We start from the raw sequence: 19628 nt of genomic DNA, 5'->3' as shown, positions 1-19628 counted from the left end.
CTTGGTTTTTGTTTAAATTGAGATGAATGGACAGAAACAATAAAAAGTAGCTCTGTCTTTGTATTGACGTGTCCTAGGCAGATATGGCAACAGCCTGGCTACAAAGCAGATCAAAGCCTTTAGTGGGTATGGAAAACTTGGCTTGTTTTTCCAAAAGTATGTATTCCTGTATATATGTCTGTTTTCTTCCTATTTAGAAAATATGCTGGAAAAGCGCAGCAATCTTCAGAAGATTGCTTAAGAAAAATCACTGAGCACTAGCATTGGTATACCCAGTAAATTTTGGACTAAATATAGTAATAAAAAAAAAGAAAAGAAAGAAAAAAAGAACAGGTGAAGCTGGAATGATTTATTCCCAAGGGGAAAAAAAAGAAAAAAACACTTCGAAACAATGAATTCATACAATTAATATCTCATTTGCTTCATTGAATGGCTACTTTATTGTTTCTCTACCATGCACTGAGGCACGGCTCTGTTACGATAGCACAGAGAAGGCTCTCAGACATTAACATGCACTGTAAGTATCTTGCAGATGTGTCACATAGAATCAATACATTATTAACCACATGCAAAAAATTCAATAGGCGCAGCACACAACACTGACTATTCAAGTTCATAAGCTTTGTGAGCCTTAAGATTTTTGTCTTTTTTTTTTTTTATAGCAGGATGAGAGATGTCTTTTCATAGTTTCTGATGTGGTTCATTAGGGACAGTAGAACTGGTTTAATTGACACTGAGACTTGAGAATTGCAGTCCACTGAGCAGCAGACCTTTAGAATCAAAAATAAGATACAAGAATGCTTGTTCCTTTAGTCAAAAGTTAGGTAACTGCAAGATGCAAGCTGGTTGAAAAGGTGAGGATGTGCACAGCTCATTGAGTCACCTTTGACAATGCCCTCATTTGGAAATCCATCACTTTGCCCCACCACTTGAATACACTCCTGCATTTTGTTAAGAGCCCTTTCTTAAAGATGAAGGCTTCGAGAGGTGGTATCATGCAGTGAATTAATGTTTTTTCGCTTTGACAACAGGAGAGCTGGTAAAGCAGAGAGAGTACGCAGGGAAAGCAGCAGGGAACTGGTGCTTCTTTGCAGCCTATTGACAGTCAGGAGGCTGTTAGCTGGCACCCGGAGGCATTAAATTAGGTCAGCAGTTGGCTTCATGTGAACAAAACCAAGTGGTAACTGGATGTTCTCCCACACATAATTACCAGTACGGTGTACCAGGGATGAGCACTCCATTCGTTCTTTCTCCCTCCGCCAACCCTTTCTCTGTGGTCCTTTTTGCAAGAGTTGCCCTTGGGCTTTTGTCTGTGAGGGGAGGACAGAGCAGGAGGACAGCAGCTTTCTGGTGCAGGACACTTGGTTTCTCACAAGGATACAGGAGACACTGTGCCCACTGAAAAATTTTGGTAGGGTGCAACTCTGACCAGCGTAATCCAGTTTGCCTCGCTGCGTCCCTTGCTCTTCTTTGCTGACCTCTGCGGAGGCCAGGGCTGACCTGGGACCTCTCCCTGGAGAATCGGGCTCTGTTTTCCATCACTCTGGGGCTGGGAAGCATCACCTCCACCTCAGCCCTACTGTTTAGGAACAGGATCTTGTTCCCACTGAAGTGTGACTACAGTGGATCATCATTCTCCTTTCCACCCCACACAACAGGAGGGGAGTTTTTAATTTCCTCCCATTGGGCACATCTCCTGGGCTGGCTGTAGCTGTTTTATTTTTTCAGATGAACGAGTATAACAAAATGAGCATCTAGAGTATTACATGACTGCAAATTTTCTGCTGCTGAAATCTGAGCAAAGATTCAGGATTTCATAACAGTTCAGAGCTGTAACATGGTACCTACTTGAGGCATGTGAAGAACCTGAGTGGAAACACCACAGAGAAAAAAAATATGTGGGGAAAAAAAGATACCTTTTGTCCAGACCACAACTGATGAAAAAGAAATTGCATTAAGCCCTGGGCTTTCCTTTCAGAATAGATTGTAGCTTTATGAAGGAGTGCATTTTCCTCCGAGAACATTTTCTGCAGCGGATTTTCCAGTCAATCCTAGAAGGCTAAAAAATGGTGAGAAGGGAGATGGCAGAAGTTGGAGGGAAAACTGAGAAAGAAGAAAGGACAAAGAAAGAAGAAAGGACTGAGAAGAAGAATGGATAGATATTTAAATAAATACACACACACAGGGAAAAAGCAGAGGGATCCATTAAAGACAAAGAGAATATGGTTAGATGGAGTTCAGGCATTGTTAAGAAGAGAGTTAGAATATGCCATAAAAGAAGGGATTTTTTTTTTCAGAAGACTTAGATATTTTGTTCGATGAAGCAGAAGGAACTGAGATATGAGTTAAGGACAATTAAGGAAGTCAGGTGCTCTTTGGATACTGGTGTGGCCTCAAGGGCTGCCAAACATAAGGGGTTTTTCTTCTGCAGATCAGAAAGACTTGCACTAAAGGCATAAGTTTGATCAAGGGGCTGTTTATTTTAATCATGTATTGATTGGCTTAACCGCACTGCTCCTTGAGGGAGGGAAAGCTGTCAACATAAAGAATTACAGCTTTCAAAGTTCCAAGTAATCCTAGGAAATGAGCCAAATATAATAAATGCAGTTTTATTTGGGACCTGATCCTACTACTGTTGAAATCAATACCAGCTTTTCCATAGCTTTCAGTGAGAGTTGAAGCTGCTTTTTTGAAAAACAGTTCCTCTGATCCAGCGATCGGTGTAGCTGATTTTGAAATAGTCATGAATATGAATATGAAACTCAAAGAAAAGAGAAGAAAAAAGGCACCAACCAACAGATCTATAAAATCTCTATTTTAAAGGGAGGTTGATTTTGTTTTGCAAGATATGAAAGAAAAAAAAATGGCAGAAAAATAAAAGAAATTATAATTTTTAAAGAGGTAGTGAGCTTAAGCAGGGTTAGAAAAATTAATTACAATGTGATAAACAGATGTCCTTCAAAAGCCATTGCGATTTTGTGCCAAGGAGAAAGCACTGAGGAGCTCAAGATACAGAGTCTTCTGCACAGGCTGAACTTAGTAGAAAAGGATCCTTGAAAGCAAAAGCAGTGTGTGTGCACATCATGGTACAAGAATAGTCCAGAAAATCAGCAGTACAGATGTGCAATCATTCCTCAGGCAGAATTCCCATGAAGGCCGGAGACACTCTGAGTATGTACTTTGCTTTTAGTTTTGTAATGGAGGAAGAAGGTATACAATAAACATTCAGTTACGATTCTAGTCACAAATTCAGTATATCCAATCCCTATTCAAAGTTTACATGTAGTGACCAAAAAAGAAGTAGCTCATTTTCTGTGGTTTATGATCTTCAGATATGAGACAGGACATGCATTTTAGCATGCACAAATATTTACATATGTCTATCTGTGTGTACAGGCAGACTTTGATTTCTGTGTATCCATCAGAGTTTGGAAAACCACTTTTTTAAGACTTGATTTTTAAAGATTATTGAGTGAGGTAACATTGAGTGAGGTAACATCTGCGATGAATTTGTCCCTGGGGCTCCTCCTGGAAGGTGTTACCCTACGTTGGTCTCCTGTCTCTGGCTATACGAAGCCTGGAGTGGATCATAACTTTAATTCCAGAGCAGAAATTGAACAGTGTATTTTCAGATGTGTAATCCATGGGTTGTCTATAAAAAAAAAAGTCAGCGGTTCGGCAGTAATGTGAGTTATGTCAGTCTGCACAAATGTCCGCACTGGTGGCCTTCCCCCATCTGCATCTCATCATCTCAGGCCTCTGCCCAGTGCCTCCCCTTTCCCCTACCCCTCAGTTTTTGCATGTTATGAAGGATTACATTTCAATGCCAGTGTTTTTTAAAGGGTATGGGTTATCTGAGGTGCAGGCTGTACGTGCAAAGATATGATAGTTGTGTCACAGGAGATGACCCAAGCCGGGTTAGCTGCGAAACCTCTCTGCTTATGGCTAATCTTTTGGTATTTTCAGCTCACCACCAGGGAATGTCATAGAGGGCAGCAGTTTGGGTTGTCACAGGGGGTGCTCTGCGTGAGGAAATTCGTGTGCCAGGCACACAGGACAGACACGTGGTTCTCCTGCAGAAGGAGAGGAGCCCTTGTATCACAAGCAGGTGCTTGAGGCATGCAATGAGACCACGCTGGCTCCCTTGTTGTATTTTTCCACATTTTAGCAGCATCAGTTTGACAATCCATAACTTCATCCTCAGTTAAATAGGGTTTGTACCAGGGTAAATGAAAGCAGATTCTGGGCCTGGCTCAATCCGGACCCTTTCTCCCCTTGCTTTTGGGTCAGGCTGAAGCTGTTCAGCTGCACTCAGCCTAGTAGCATGCAGCAAAGGGCAGGGTTGACTGCTGCTTTTTATTTATCCATATTAAGTTCATCAGATGAAGCCAGAGCTTCCTGGGGCCATCCGAAGCTTCCTGGAGCGGGTACTCTCCCAGGCAGCCGTGTCTCCTGGAGGCAGCCTTGTGTCTCTGGGAGGCAGACATGTGCCCCAGACTTGAATCGCTCCTTTTGGGCTATGTGGTTGTAAGAGCATTTTCTTACAATATATTTCCTTGGGGGAATCAGATGGACTTAGATCTCGGATACCATCCCCACTAAGTGATACAGTAAAAATAACCTATTATTCTCTGGTTCTGACCTGGGCGGTGACAACATATTGTTTCAGCATCTCTGTCAGACTATTTCCCTTAAGAGCCATTTTAACCTCACCCAGTGGGACATAACTAAAGGAAATGAAACTCCAACCCCATTAAGGAAAAAAGACAATGCCTTTCACTAAACAAACTTGATTTTCTTGGCTTTTCTTTGCCAAGGAGAATCGCCCGTACCCCCCACCCTTGCAGCCTTTGTAGACAGTTCCTGTAATTGGGAATGTCTGGGTGGACACCAATGGTTGGCAGCAAAGGGGGATAAATCCGACATCCCTTGAACGTGACATGGGCTGGGACTGCAGTCCCAGGTGGCCGCTTAGCGTCAATTCCTATGGTACTGGTCGACGGTACGTGCCTGCCAGCCACAGCTGCCGGCCCTCGAAACACAATCAGGGGTTTAGCAAGACTAGATCGGAGATACACAGCAAAGCTGGGCTGTTGCTAATTTTGTGCAGGTGTTAGATCGCTACTGTACTGTGGCCCACTATCTAGAGCTGGTGACTTGCAACAAAATCGTAGTGGTCTGTCTCCTGGCACTCATCGGGTGAAGCACCGACCCCAAAAGCAAGGGCTTGAGGATGTGCCATTTGCATGCTAAGAGAGGGATCACTTTCTGTCTTTGCATGCCAGCTAAGGTTGGAACAAAATTTACATGCAGTAATTAGGTTTTCAAGCATATCCATTAATTTGGGGTGTCTTAAGACAAATTAGAAATCCCTTTTTAAAATGCAGTCCCACGCAGTTACAAAGTAGGTGTCTGGGGAGGCACCATCTCACACGTGGTGTGCAGGTAATTAGGACAAACCATGGGGTGATCGGCTTGTCCCAGGGAGAATTAGGGTACACAGAATGTGAAAAACTGCACATTCTGGGTAGCACTGAGTGACACCTGGGTCAAAGTCAATCTGCAGTGGAAAAGATTAGAGCCAGCAAAAAATAAATGAACAGCTCTGTATTGCAGGATAAAAGTAGACTGCAAATATTGCAGTCCTGGAGCAGGTTTTCATCTTGGAGGCAGCTAATGTCTGTAGTTCCCCTTGGTTTTTTTTTGACATATAGGTTCTCCACATACCCAGCGCTCTGTTTTGGGGTATTTCCAGTAGCAGTCCCCATGGGGAGCAGTTAAGTTCCTTTCTCAAACCTTAATCCTGCAGGTTCTATAAATGTATGTATGTATCTCTGAGCCCTGATAAGCAAGTGTATGGCTGTCCCAGCAGTTCACCAAATAAATGAAAAACCAGACAGTGCCCTAAGCAGTAGATGTGAGTTGTGCCCTCTTTTGCACCCTTCCTTCCCCTGCTGATGAGCATTTCGGTAACCCCTGTGAAGAACAACTTCCATGAGAGACCGTCCGAATGCCCTCCATTCCTGAGCCCAGAATAGCCTGTTGCCTGATGGTTATGACATTCTCCTGCAAGATGAAAGATAAGGATTTGAGCAGCACAAATAGCAAAAGAAAGTGAAATCAGGCCTTCCCCATGCCAGGTTGACATTGCGTTGGGAGCAGGATGTCAGTCACCTTGTAGGCACCTCTATAAAGAGAACTACTTACACTTTTTTTTTTTTTTTTTTTTTTTTTTTCTCCCACAATCGATGGCTGTGGGAGAAAATGGATGGATGATACAGGGTGGTACCTGTTTGGGGCATGTAGTGAGATGCCAGTGTCCCAGGGAGGATAAAGCTGTTGCGAATCCCTCCCAGAGGCACCTGCTGTATCTCCATGCACAACACTAGAAGCACAAGTTAGCTGTTGTGGGTTAATTCCCCAAAGCAGGGAGGTACCTAAAGGCTCTCGCAGAGCTGCCCTTCCCGCTTTCATTCAGTCACTGCACTAGTTGGTCTCATACCGTGTCTCTTAACAGCAGGCAGTAGGAGATGTTTCAGAGGAATAAGTTGTCCTGCCCCACACCCCTACAGTGGGTGATGGGGACCCACCACCCTCAGATTAATTTTCTCCTTCTGTGAGCTCTCTCTGCTGTTGACTGGGAGGTATTGCAGTTGCCTGTAACACCTCTGTGCAGCCAGCAGTGGCCCCCTTTTTTTTTTTTTTTGAAAAAAAAAAAAAAAAGTAGAAAGTCATAATGATTAGCACCGGGAAGATTAAAGTTCCTTTTTAGATCATGGCCCGATAGCAATTGCTGTCGCAGTAACTCCTTTGCAAAGACCACGAGTATATCAGGAGGGCGAATATCAAGCTTCTGTGGTTTGCCAAAATGTTAGCCTTCTGAATCTTTCCATGGTGGATGGAAAGATTTACGGGTACAGTGATGCATATCTATCTCAGAATCATGTTTGGATTAAAAACTTCCTGCAGAGCTAATGTCAACTCAGGTTTCAGGTCACTGCCACGAGCTAAATCAGGTTAGAGATCAAAACCAGCAAGGAGGTAGGAGGCTTGCAGCTATCAACTGGGATAATCTGAGGCATGATTTTTTATGACTGCACCCATAATGACATGTACAAGCCGGGAATGGCTGTGGTCTGGAATAAACTTGTTGGTTTGCCTGGATCTGGTGAAAATTTCACATGCGTTTCAGCATCAAAATACCATGCAAAAATAACTGGTCAGATCCAGCTAAAGTCACTTGAGTTATATGGGGAATTAATTAGCTTTATATGTCTGAATTCTGCTTTAACATAAAGATTACTCACTATTCCTAAGTTGTTTTCATTAGGCAATCCACATAAAAAGACACTTGTTAGATGTAATAATCCTAGCTGTTATTATTTTACACAGTCTATGTTTTTTTGTACATTGTATATATATATATTATAAAGCAAGGTATGGTTTAATGTGGTTTGGGTTTTGCATCAGGTGACTTATGCCACTGGATTTTTAATTAACTAAGGAGCAATCATTCATGGCAAACTGTTCAATTGCATAGGTGCAATAATTGAATCTAAAGGTTTATTTTTGTCCATTTATTGATGTCAAGGGAAAACAGTACTGTTATGAAAATGGAATAAACTGAAAAGATTCCTTCAGCTGCTGCAGGTTGATTAGGACAAATGACTTTCCATTCCAGTTTTTATGAATGTACAGTTTTCTGAAAGGTTTATAATACCACAGGGAAGGGAAATCGCAGGCAATAAATGATGCAGGATGGCTCATAGTTGTTGGGAAACAGACGAAAATGGTTTCATCTGAAAATGTGTGATGTACTGTTCTGCTGTATTTCACTTCAACTCTTGAGAAGGAATCAGACGCAGTGATTTGTACCTTGTTATGGGCATGGAAACAGCCTGAGACATTTACCTGTGTTGCAGATAGAATCTGTAATAGAGTCAGGGCTCAGTAAGCCCTCTCACTGACACAGCGTGCAGTCTCACTCACCTTTTGCCTGTGGCCAGCAGGTAGGCAGCAGCACCAAGTCCTTGCTGTCCCCTGCATTGCACTGACAGCAAGGAGGTGACCACAGAGTCCTGTGGTGGTTTGTCCACCCTGGTCAGCGAAGGCAGCAAATGTATTTTCATATCTGAGTTTGATAATCAGCACTGTCTTTTATGGAACTGAGTTTTGTTAAATAGTTCTTGCAGTGTTAGAGAGCTTTACCAGTAAAGACCGTTTAATAAACCCACTTTTTTTTTTTTTTTTTTTTTTTTTTTAATGCAGAAAGCAGAAATATGGCAACAAAGGAAAAGCTTCAGTGTTTGAAAGATTTCCACAAGGACATCCTCAAACCTTCCCCTGGCAAGAGCCCGGGGACACGGCCTGAGGACGAGGCAGAAGGAAAGCCGCCCCAGCGGGAGAAGTGGGCGAGCAAGATTGACTTTCTGCTGTCCGTGGCTGGTGGATTTATTGGTTTAGGCAATGTCTGGCGGTTCCCGTATCTCTGCTACAAAAATGGCGGAGGTGAGTCTTTATTTCTTTCTCATGAATCAGTCTCTCTGCCTCATACTTACTGTTTCCAGTGCCTTCCTTCTGTTTTTTAAAAAAGAAATGAAAAACCTGTTTTCTGCATTTTTCACCAATATTTGGGAGAGATTATTTTATTACTTAATAGCTTCTGTTAAAACTTAACTATGGAAAAACAACAACAGCAATTTAAAATTTTATACTACTGAATCTTTTATGTTCTTTTATTCTGGTCTAATTGAGTCTGAGTTTTAACCAAAAGATATGCTGTTATTATAGACCAGTAGCCTAAGTCATGCACTGCAAAACCGGAGTAACTCGAAGTAAGGGAGTTACTCTAAGTTAATAATAAGACAAAACATCAAACAATGGTTTCTGTTGGATTTCAGAATAAAAGCATTCTCAGTCACGTGAAATTATTGTGTGCCTAACCCCATTGTTATTGCAGATTTTCATCTTAAAAAGGTAAGACAATGCCCTTTCATTTGTGTACATCCACTTCACTTACAGTGTTTGAATATGAGAAAAAGTACCTCCAAATTAAGATTATTAAATACTGATATTAAAGTAGCATATCTGTTTCTTTGTTTCGGTATGTCTGATAACAAGTTTTCAAAACTATCCTGTGTAGAGCCACTCACTTCATCTCAATTTTCTACTATTATGTCTCTCAACAGGTGCATTTCTTATACCTTATTTCATTTTCCTGTTTGGGGGAGGTCTTCCCGTGTTTTTCCTGGAGGTGGTGCTAGGACAGTATACCTCTGAAGGTGGAATTACATGCTGGGAAAAGATCTGCCCTATTTTCACTGGTTAGTACTTTTCGTTGTCCCTTACTGCTTAAAGACACCTCTGTAAACCTGATAACAGCAGTGCAATGTCCCTTATATCTATTCATTCAGCTATTTGATGTAGTAATTGAAAGTATAATATTGTTTCCTGGAAAAGTAGAAGTCAGAGAGTCTGAAGGACAAAGTGAGGTATTGATTTTGATGCTATCATCTTGTTAACTGGCAGAGTTGTCAATAAGCAAGAAAGAAATTGCATTTTATGCCTTAAAAAGGCAACTGCACATTTGGTTCATAGGTACTGGAGAATCTGTTGTTTTGGAAGGCTAGAGCCTTTTACATGCCTTTTTCAGAAACCGTCTTCAAAATATTATTCTGGTCAGGAAATCAAAATACTTCTGCCGTATGAAAGCTTATCACTGACGTCATCCGTTTATGACTGATATAACCAAAACCTGCACAGTATTTTGTGTAGAATTCAGGAACGGGACTTTCCTCATAACTGAGTTGGTCCTGGCAAACGGTCTTTTGTCTCCTGTTATTCAAGGGCCTTTGCCAGCAAAAAAATTACTCAAAACTCACAGCAATTATGTGTATGCCACTCTGAAAGTTAACCAGAATGAAAAATCACGGACAGGTTAGCAACATTACTGAGGATGCTGCCTTGTGTTTAGATTACCCTCAACAGACTGATAATACAGACAAAACTGTAAGGAATATTTGCATTAAATAGTGGGGCACTCTTCTTTTACAAATCCCATTTGGAAAGGGTGAGGATTTCTTACTGAAATGTCTCTAGCTCTGCCACTGTGGCTGTTACAGATTTCTCTCTCCCCTTACATCACCCCAGGCAGCAGGAGGGGTTTTCTCCAGGGTTCACACTCCCACCTAATACTCAGAACGCTACTGAACTTGATGTAATTATGCTGCTTTAGTTCCATTTTCTTCCTCCTCCTCCCACTTTCGTGAAACCTTTTCTTTGGAGGAGGAGGAAAGAATGTTCCTTGTTTAAATAGCAATCTCCCAGGCATCCATAAAGAGAAATTGTCACTCTAATAATGTGACTAACTGTATACCCTGAATGAAATGCAGCTGCATAGAATAAATACCACTTGCTCTGGTTGTTTTCACCTGTCATAAAGATAATCGCTGGTGGTAATGACTCCTGTTACAGTAAGATTTCAAACTGTAAAATATGAGGCAAGTGCTAGGGTAGCCATCAGAATGATGTTAAAGGGAACCTCATGGGCTTTTCATCCCCTTGAGAGTCTGCTCAATGTTTTTGAAGGAAAACTTTTTTTTTCCCCCCTGTTATTCCTAAATAGCGAGCTACATAAACATTTTGGACATTAACATTTTATATACTAAAAGATTTTCAGAAAATGAGACTTTCCAGAGTCCTTTCATTTTGTATTTACAAAAATAGTGACTGTTTCTGACTTAGCTTCATGTAGCATGGATCTGCCAGTGGGGCATAACTGCCTAGGCAGGAGAGATACAGTTGTGGTATTTAATTAAAGCCTCCACCAGAACAGCATTCCACCACCTCCCTAAATTGTATAGGTCTCAGCCTTATCTGCCCGTAACCCTGCTTTTAAAAACAAACAGGGAATATTTTTTATCGTCAAATATTGATAGCAGAGTTAAACATTGATCTAATTAACCATAACAGCTACAAATATCATGCTTCCTTTGCACAAGTGAAATTGGGGCAGAAACAGCAGCTTTTATGTTGATAGCTCTGGAATTTTCCTTTTTAACACATTCAAGAGTTGTCCTTTTTTTCACGTACACAGAGCCGAACCTGTCGATAAGCATGAGTGGTGCAGCCAAGCTGCCTCCAGGGAAGCTGCGTGGGGGGACAGTGCGTCGAGAGTGGGGTTGCCCAAGCAGGTACCCAAGGTGTGAGATGGTGTAGCTCCCAAATAAGCAAAGTGTGATGCCTTGACCTCCTTCTAATAAAGCCTGAAATACCCTTGTTAGTGTAAAGTTGGGCAGCCCTCCCCTTCAGTCCCAGCAAGCTGAAGCCTGAAGCTCAAACCTGAGCGCCAGTACTAGTCAAAGGCAGTGGCAGGGCTGTGCTTATGGGTGATGGAATTGAGTTCAGTATCCAGCAGATATGTGGTAGAGTGGGATGCAAGTCCACAACATGGCAGGAAACAGCAATGGCACCAGATAACTTGAAATCACAAGGCATCCTAAGAAAGAGTGGCTGTCACGTCTGTGCATATTTCTTTTTTCGTCCCCTCTCCAGGAATTGGTTATGCTTCCATAGTGATTGTGTCCCTTCTGAACGTGTACTACATTGTGATCCTGGCCTGGGGACTCTACTACCTGTTCCAGTCGTTCCAGAGTGTCCTGCCGTGGGCACACTGCCACCAGAAGTGGAACACGCCAACCTGCGTGGAAGACACTCTCAGGAAGAACAAAACACTCTGGATATCACTGAATGCCACTAACTTCACCTCTCCTGTCACGGAGTTCTGGGAGTAAGTACCCCCATCTTCATGGCACCCTTGGGATGCTTTGGAGGTATGCTGAAGGTCATGCCTGAGATTTTGCAGAAGTCCCATGAGGAATGTTAGATAGGAGATGAAAATTGCTCCAGGTGTCGCTTGTTTCACCACCCTTTGCTATCAGTTCTTGCCCATCCTGAGACAGGCATGTAAGTCTGGGAGCAGTGGAGGAAGTCATTAGATGTATAACTGCATTCAGCCTAGAGAGTACAGGGAAACCTAAAAACCCTGTGCAGTTTCTGGTTTGGAGGAAATCTTGTTCCTTTTTTAGTAGGGATTTACAATAGAAACAGTGATAAATCACCACTTCTGTGGCTGCCTCTTCCCCAGCTGTTGTCATTTGCAATGCACTTTGTGAAGCTGTTAACATCTCTCTTATCAGTTTGACAAAGAGGCAAGGCATTGACCTCATCAATAAAACTGACAGAGGTGTTGAACATTGTCCTGTATTGTAGGTTTCTCAGGTCATCTTTGTTACATCATTTTTCTCTGCAGTCTCAGAGGATATTCTGTTTTACTAGATTGTCTGGATTTTGTCAGGGTTCAGCTTCTTATTACCATTTATTTTTCAAGTTTAGAATTATATTGCATAACCTATTTCTGAACAGGCATAACCTCGAATCTCTGTGTGTTTATGTAGTTGTCAAAACATAGCAGGAGAGTAAGGCACCTATAGGAGAACTTAAATCCAAAGGATCTGCATATAGCTTAGGAGGAAGATCTTTTTTATTTCTTGGCTTGAAGCAATGGTCAATTACGTGTAGAATAAGTTTCTAACCAACCAGACTTTCAGCATGTTTAAAGTCCAGTCTGGTTCCCTGATCAACTTGTACCTACTTCTCTATTTTTAAAAAACAGCTTCAGCCAATAGTCCCAGCAGGAATTATGTTCATGCCAAAGATATTTGGCATGTGTTAGGTTTAGAAAAAGTTATTATGAACTGGGCTAAAATTTGTATCACAAGAGCCAAAATACAATGTGCAGAAAGATCTTGGATGAGCTGTTCGTGGAAATGCACTGGTGACCAGTGTGAGTGACGGGGTGCAGGTTGTAAGAGCAGTTGTTTTCACCATGCCACGAGCACTGTGTTTCCATGCTGAGCAACTGATAATTTCCCAGGTGATTTCCTCCCTTGTTAAGTATGGAGCGAGTTGGAAAAGATTGGGGTATTTTGGGGAACTTGAAGGCAATTTATGGTATAGGAGGAAGCAGTTCTCACTCCTATGGACTCTCCCACAACGACTTTGAGACTGAGGGCCTGAATCCAAATGAGAGCTGCTTTGGTAGGGTGTCTAAAGGTCTGGGTAACCACACAGAAGATACATGATGGAGGGCCTTGTGCCAGGGCAGCCTGTTTGTGGGTTGGGGAGCACATTTGGTGTGGAGTTTTTAGTTAAGTTTCTTCTAACTAAATCAAGTTTCTGTCCTCAAAACTCCTCTGCAAGCTGAACCAAATCCTCCTGTAGGCACTGCCTAATGTGTAGAGTCAGACTGGAGGTGCCTGAGGCTGGAGGAGAAATCCTTGGTCCTCACAACACTTTCCCCTTCCCTCCATCTTCCATAAATTCGTGTCCCCTCACTGTTTCTTTAGCACAGTCAGAGCAAAGGTTGCTCAGCCATTAGCACTTGTGGAGGCAGCTCTCCTTGCACTTTGCAGCCACTTTAACTTTTGTCCTCAAATAGCAGTTTTAAACATCGTGAACTTAACTCTTCCCTGGATTCATGCCAGGGAGGAGTTTGGCTCCATACTACTACTAATACAGACATACTGTCCATAGCTCACTGTTTCATCACGACTGAGCTGTCCTTAACAGACCAAGCTGCCATCAGGACTCATGGCACTTAGAGAAGTATTAAAAATAGCTGTTCTCTCTGCATAAACAACCATTGGTGTCTTAACGTAGGGACAGAGATCATGCAGCAGTGCTGTAATTAAAGTAACGTAGATTTTACATGGCACAAGCAGTTTTTCCCCAGCCATGCTGCTCTTCTTTATCGTCCTGAAATTAAAAATAATCTCAAGAACTTTATGAGTACTTTGCTGTCATAGACAATGCCAGCTGCCAGCCGGCCAGCTACCCGCATCGAAAGGACAGGTCAATAAATAGCCTTTAACTGAAGATATCCATCTGCTTTGTGGCACAATTAATTCCAATTTAATTCAGGGGGTTGAGTATTTGGTTTCTGAAACCCAATGCCATTTTTATTGTGGGAGATTTATGGAGTATCCTCATCACTACTGCTTTGTAAGGCTAACTCTGCAGAGATATAATTGACCACATTGATGCATTAAAACTCTTCGTGGTGAAAAACACGTGTCCTTCTCAGCCTGGCTGGACATATAGTACAGCCTGACATTTCAGTTCATTTGAATTAATGTTCTGTGCAAATCACATGCTTGCCTGAGCAGCAATAAAAGGGGGTTAAGCAAATCTGGCTTTGTATCAGGGACTTACCTCTTGGTATCACATGCTTCAGGTCTTATTTCTGAAGACTTCATTTTAAAGCCCCAAACCTTCAAGGCTTACACACGTATTAATACATAAAGGATAAGTGTTATGGGGTAATTATGGTTGAACAAAACCTCTGATTGTCTGGTGCTGGCCAAGTGTTTATAAATATTGGGTAATCAGCAGACTTTATTCGTCCAAATCCCAAGAAAGACCATCACATGCTAATGGCATGTAATCCTGAAGGGAGCAACACAAAAACTAAACAAAATCTAGGGCAGCTGTCTCTGCCTTTGGGGCAAATTGAGAATTTTAAAAACCGTTTGATATTCTCCCTGCTTCAGCATTAGTTATTCTTGTCTGTCCAGTGTGAAAGGGTGCTTTGCTTTTCCTGGTATGAAAGGTCCTGTCTGCATTCACGTAATTAATGAGCTGGAATATCCTTCAAGGATTGCATAACTCTCCTCATTTTATTTTTGTTTATGTTCTAGAGCCAGTTACGGCTCCTATTACATTTCCATATTGCACATCACTAAAACATACTAGTGTATGAACAAGGTTCGAGAATTCATGGCTGCAACGAACTTGGCCCCAGCCTGTTGCCCCATTGATTATATATGACTGACAGTGACAGCATCATAACTATAAATTATAATTGGCAACAACTTCATGCATAAATGGCGTGAAGTTAGTTGAGCGAGCGTGGCTAAATCTGAGCAGCAGTAGGCTGGGTAACAAAATTGAAGAGCTATCAGCTCAGCCCAGCTCCTCTCCTTCCCAAACTTGAATTTTCAGGGTATCACAAATACAGATTGAGCACTTCTGCTGCAAAAATATGTCAGTTTAAATTTCATGAAAAAAAAAATTAATTATCCAGGCCCCACTGGTAATTCTGAACAGATTTCTTAAGGTATTTGGCCTCTGTAAGACAAGATAACCCAAGACAGAGAAAGCCAGCATGCCATTTAGTGCTGCCACGCCACAGAGCAGCACCATAACTGGCTCTCAGTAACCCACTGGGCTGCCCGCTGAGAAAGCTGGACAGGACTGCTGGCCATACTCTAGGTGAGATGACCTTTTGATTTTAGTTCCCTAATAAAAAGCAACAAAATCTTATCTGAATGCATTTGTAGATATCCTTATTCCAAAATGTATTTGCAGTTAATTATTCATTGCTTCCTGAGAACTAGCTCTATAGGCTCCTTTTTACATTTGAATTTGCCTCGTAGATGGGAAAATGGCCATTTATTTTTTAAAAAGTCACAGAAGGTTACAGCTGAAGTTTGTCTTACAAGTGTATTTTCTTCTTTTGTATACGCACAGCAGGTTTTTCCCTGATTTCCTTAGGCTCAGGTGAACCAGGACTGCAACTTTATGCCAAATATTCATTACTGAGGGGTTTTTCGTAACTGTTGAATAGCTCTGCTGATTAGGGCAGACTTACCCTGTCTGGTGCCATTAGTCCTTTTCCATAACAAAGTGCACACACGTTCAGAGAGAATAAAGCATTTGATGTGAGAACACATTCACACAGGTAATCTGAGTGAATTTGGCAAACAGAGACACAAAAACAGATGGATGAAGGTTTGAGTCCTATTAAACTGGTCAGTTCACGTTTTTTTCCAAAAACTAATTGCAAATTTTCCAACAGTGATTCCATTCACTATTATTTCCTTGGTAGCTGAAAAAAAAAAAAAAAGAAAAAAAAAAACCACTTTAATTAATTCAGGGGAAAAACAAACCACAGTGCTTTGTCTTGTGCTGGATGCACATATGGAGCTGTGCAGACCACGCTTGTGAGCCTCATCCTGGTACAGTACTGCAGACTGCTGTGTCTGGTGAAGGAGAATTGCAGATTTTAATAGTTGTCTGAAAACAATATTTACTTAACAACGTTAGGTAGCAAGTTAATGTATCTAGTCGTGGGCCAAGGAATTTCTGTCATGATTGAGGTCAAGATTCTCCTTGACTGCAAAAACCTTGCAGAAAGACTTCAGATTTGAGTAGGTTTATTTTCAGAGGACTAAGTTTGCTCTTTCATATAAACAAATAAAATAAGTAGCAGGTATGACGAGATCTGTCTGGTGTGTGAGGACAGTTTATGTTGCAGGAAAGTTAAAAAAAACAAAACAGTTTTAAATCAGACTTTAATGATGACCCATGGCAATGACCAAAAGAGAGAAGCCTTAACAAATTTTCTTCTCAGGAACACATAGCATTTAGATGCTCTCTTGAGACCCATCTTACGAAAGGAATCACTTTGTATTTATTAACCTAACTGACAGAATAGTTTACCAAATTCCTTGTGCTGGCTCAACAAGGCCCTGGTGGCGAGGGTGCTGAGTGTGGATGGGCAGCGTTTGTGTGCGGGGCCCCGGGGAGGTGACGGGGTAACCGCTCCAGCTCTGTGCTGCAAAGCTACTCAGCTTCCCCATGTTTCTGCTTCTCTGCCCTCCTCGTGGCAGTCACAGTAATGAACTGAAAAGAAGAAAAAACCTGGACACAGACTAATCACACATCCATGGTGGAGCTGGGGTTCCATCGTGGCAATGCCAGGGCAAGTTTGTCTCACATCTTTAAAGGTATCAATGCAAAAGCAGCAGTGCTTTGAGTGTTCAGAGGGCTGGGATCTACCCATGTGTCTGCTGCCCCTTAGGGTACTGTCCCATTCTCTCAGACATCACAGTGAGGCTCAGCATTAACTCTGCTCATGCATCTCTCTCTTGTTTTGTTTTCTTTTGTATACTCAGGCGCAATGTACTGAGCTTGTCCTCAGGAATTGAAGATATTGGTATTATCAAGTGGGATCTAGCACTGTGTCTCCTCCTCGTCTGGGTGATATGCTTCTTCTGCATTTGGAAAGGAGTCAAATCCACTGGGAAAGTAAGTGCTTTTTACCTTTTTTTGATCATTCTAGTTAGCAGATGTCAGGAATACTAAGAAATGCTGTTCTTAAAGATATTCTTAATTTTCTTCCAAAAAATATGTATTTTTGCTCTGATCATCTCCCTTTGGAAAGTCATTGTCAGTGCCCAAAATGCCTGTGTGTCAAGTAGCCCTTACTGGAATGGCATCAAGAAGCAGATCCTAGCATGTTTTGAGTACCACTTTGCCTCTCTGAGGACGAGCATCCCACTGGTGCATGTAATGATCTTGGAAGGGCTTAGGCTAACAAAGTGTAGTGCTCTACACTCTCTGCTCGTGCTCTCACACCAGCCAAGTTCATTCTCAGCGTAACGGGGTGGATGTTAACATAGCTGTGGTAGGGATGTTTAAGTCAGTGGAAGATGCTGGATGCATAGCATTTTTGAAATGCCACTCACTTACTGAAGTGTTCTGCGCAGACTTAGAAGACTAAACTTAGGTACTTGTTTAGAAACTCTGTCCTTAACAGAGATCCTGGATATTTATTTTTTTTTGATTTAGGTTTACCATGTGCTATTTAGAGTCATATTTTTCTCCAAAGGATAACAGTGAAATCATTCCTGAACCTCATCTTACACCACCACAAGAAACAAATTATAGCACATCTTGGCAAGTCACTAAACAATTTCAAGCATGATGTTATCCCCTTGCATGCAGTAGTGCTTTTAAACCTAGCTTCATGAAAAAAGGCTTTTGAAGCCATTGCATATGTGTCTCTTTTAACTTTCAAACCTGTTGGTTGGGGCAGTGTTTCAGGTAAATCTAACAGAGATAGACAGGCCTCAAGATAGAAAGTTCCGCAGTTTCTGGTCAGCTAAGTAGAAGGGAGCAACTTCGTTAGTGTCCCAGCTGAGAGAAAGCCAGAGTGTGAACTCATCTTTTACTAGACCCCAGAGAAGTCAGGAGAAGAGAGCAAATGTGAACGCCTTAGCAGGAGAAAAAGCACCATTTAGCAGTTTTACCTTGTTATATGCTGCAGAATCAACCAGGAGACAAAACTCTTCAGGAAAGCAGTCCTCATTAGTTCCACTATTGACTAAACTACTTGTTTTACTGTCGTTCCTATCTTGCTTTCTGTGATTTTATCATGGAGCCTTGTTAAAATCATGCTGGTACCTTATTCTGGATTCCCGCCAGTTCTGCCCCAAAGAAAAGCTCCCACACCTCTAAAGTATACGTTGACAAAAATGTTTGCTTCTCTGTTCCCACTGATTGATGTGACCCGATGAGGTGGTGGTGTAAGTTGCATAGGAAAGGTGAACACAATAAATCTCCCACCAAAGCAGAGTGGAAGCACACATTGCTGCACTAGTTTTGTGAGCCTGGTTTCTGCTCAGTAAAGGTTAAGGTGCCTCTGACAGATTTTCCAAGTTCCTCATGGCACGTTTTTTTCAGGTTGCGGTGAATGTAACAGGTTGAAAACAGATCTGTTAAAAGCAGTTAAAGTCTTTCTGTAAGGCAAGGCGGGCAGTAGGAATTCACTGCCTCCTTTCCACGGGGTCTGAGCTCATAGGGTGTGGAGCCAAAGCCCAGCAAAACCATTGGAAAATCTCTGGTTGACTCCATTAACTTTGGGGTCAAACAAAAGTAAACTGTAAACTCTAATGGAGGGCTTGAATTATTTGAGAAGTCTAGTTTACTTTAGTAGATCATTGTTTATAGCACTTCCCTGCTTTCGAGTGTGTTAATGGCTTTTTGGAGAGCAGGAAAAAAAAAAAAAAGACAGTTTTTAAATCTCGTAGTAGCATGTTGGACAAATAAACACAGAATCATGAAGAAAAATAATAGTTGTGCTTATGCTTTGAATAATTTGCTTGATCTCAAAAAATTCCTCCGGTGTTACACAAGAATCCTTACCTGGAGGGCAAAGGCCAGTTTGTAAATGCTGCGTACCCTTGTGAATACGTATGGGCATATTTTTCTTGTAAGGAACTCTGATTTATCATAGGCCTGGATTATATTAAGAAATTAGAAGGCACAGAATACCCCCTTTTATTCATCATTTTTTGGTGAAACTGGGCTGATGTGTAATGCGTATTATTTGTGAGTGGAAAATATAGAAAGATTTCAAAGGGACGATTAAAAAGGGCCTATATAAAAAGGTTACCTTTCATTTTACAGAATCAGTCTGGCTCCATGAATTATTATGGCAATGCAGGCTTTGAGTTCTCCTGGTTACTCTCAGAGGACACACTTAAAAAGAAAAATGGTGCATCCCGGGAGCTTTGCTGTAGCTAAACAAATTCTGGAAAACAAAAATACATTTTAACTCAAGGCAGCAAACTGTAATTACCTGGGGTGATCATCTGACTCCATGAAAAAAGTCCTTTCTTGGACTGTAGTGGATCCTGACTGTAACACAGTGGTTATATAAAAAATGAGAGAAGCACTGATGAGCAAAGAAAACAAGATGTTAGAGGTCAAAAAGTGTAAGTCTA

General features: G+C 41.7%; 1 protein-coding gene across 10 annotated transcripts in view; it reads left to right on the top strand.

The window, feature by feature from the left end:
• Nucleotides 1-19628, top strand: part of SLC6A6 (solute carrier family 6 member 6) — a 57278-nt gene that overhangs the window by 15663 nt on the left and 21987 nt on the right. For all 10 annotated transcript variants that reach the window (XM_027467491.3, XM_027467488.3, XM_027467487.3 and 7 more), the window contains 4 exons: nucleotides 8269-8508; nucleotides 9189-9323; nucleotides 11554-11788; nucleotides 17016-17148. In XM_027467491.3, coding sequence (XP_027323292.1) covers nucleotides 8280-8508; nucleotides 9189-9323; nucleotides 11554-11788; nucleotides 17016-17148 — 732 coding nt within the window. In that variant the 5' untranslated portion in view covers nucleotides 8269-8279. The remainder of the gene's footprint in view (nucleotides 1-8268; nucleotides 8509-9188; nucleotides 9324-11553; nucleotides 11789-17015; nucleotides 17149-19628) is intronic.

The sequence above is a fragment of the Anas platyrhynchos genome, chromosome 13, assembly GCF_047663525.1.
Source record: "Anas platyrhynchos isolate ZD024472 breed Pekin duck chromosome 13, IASCAAS_PekinDuck_T2T, whole genome shotgun sequence".
Taxonomy (NCBI): Eukaryota; Metazoa; Chordata; class Aves; order Anseriformes; family Anatidae; genus Anas; species Anas platyrhynchos.
This window is presented reverse-complemented; position numbering and strand designations above follow the sequence as displayed.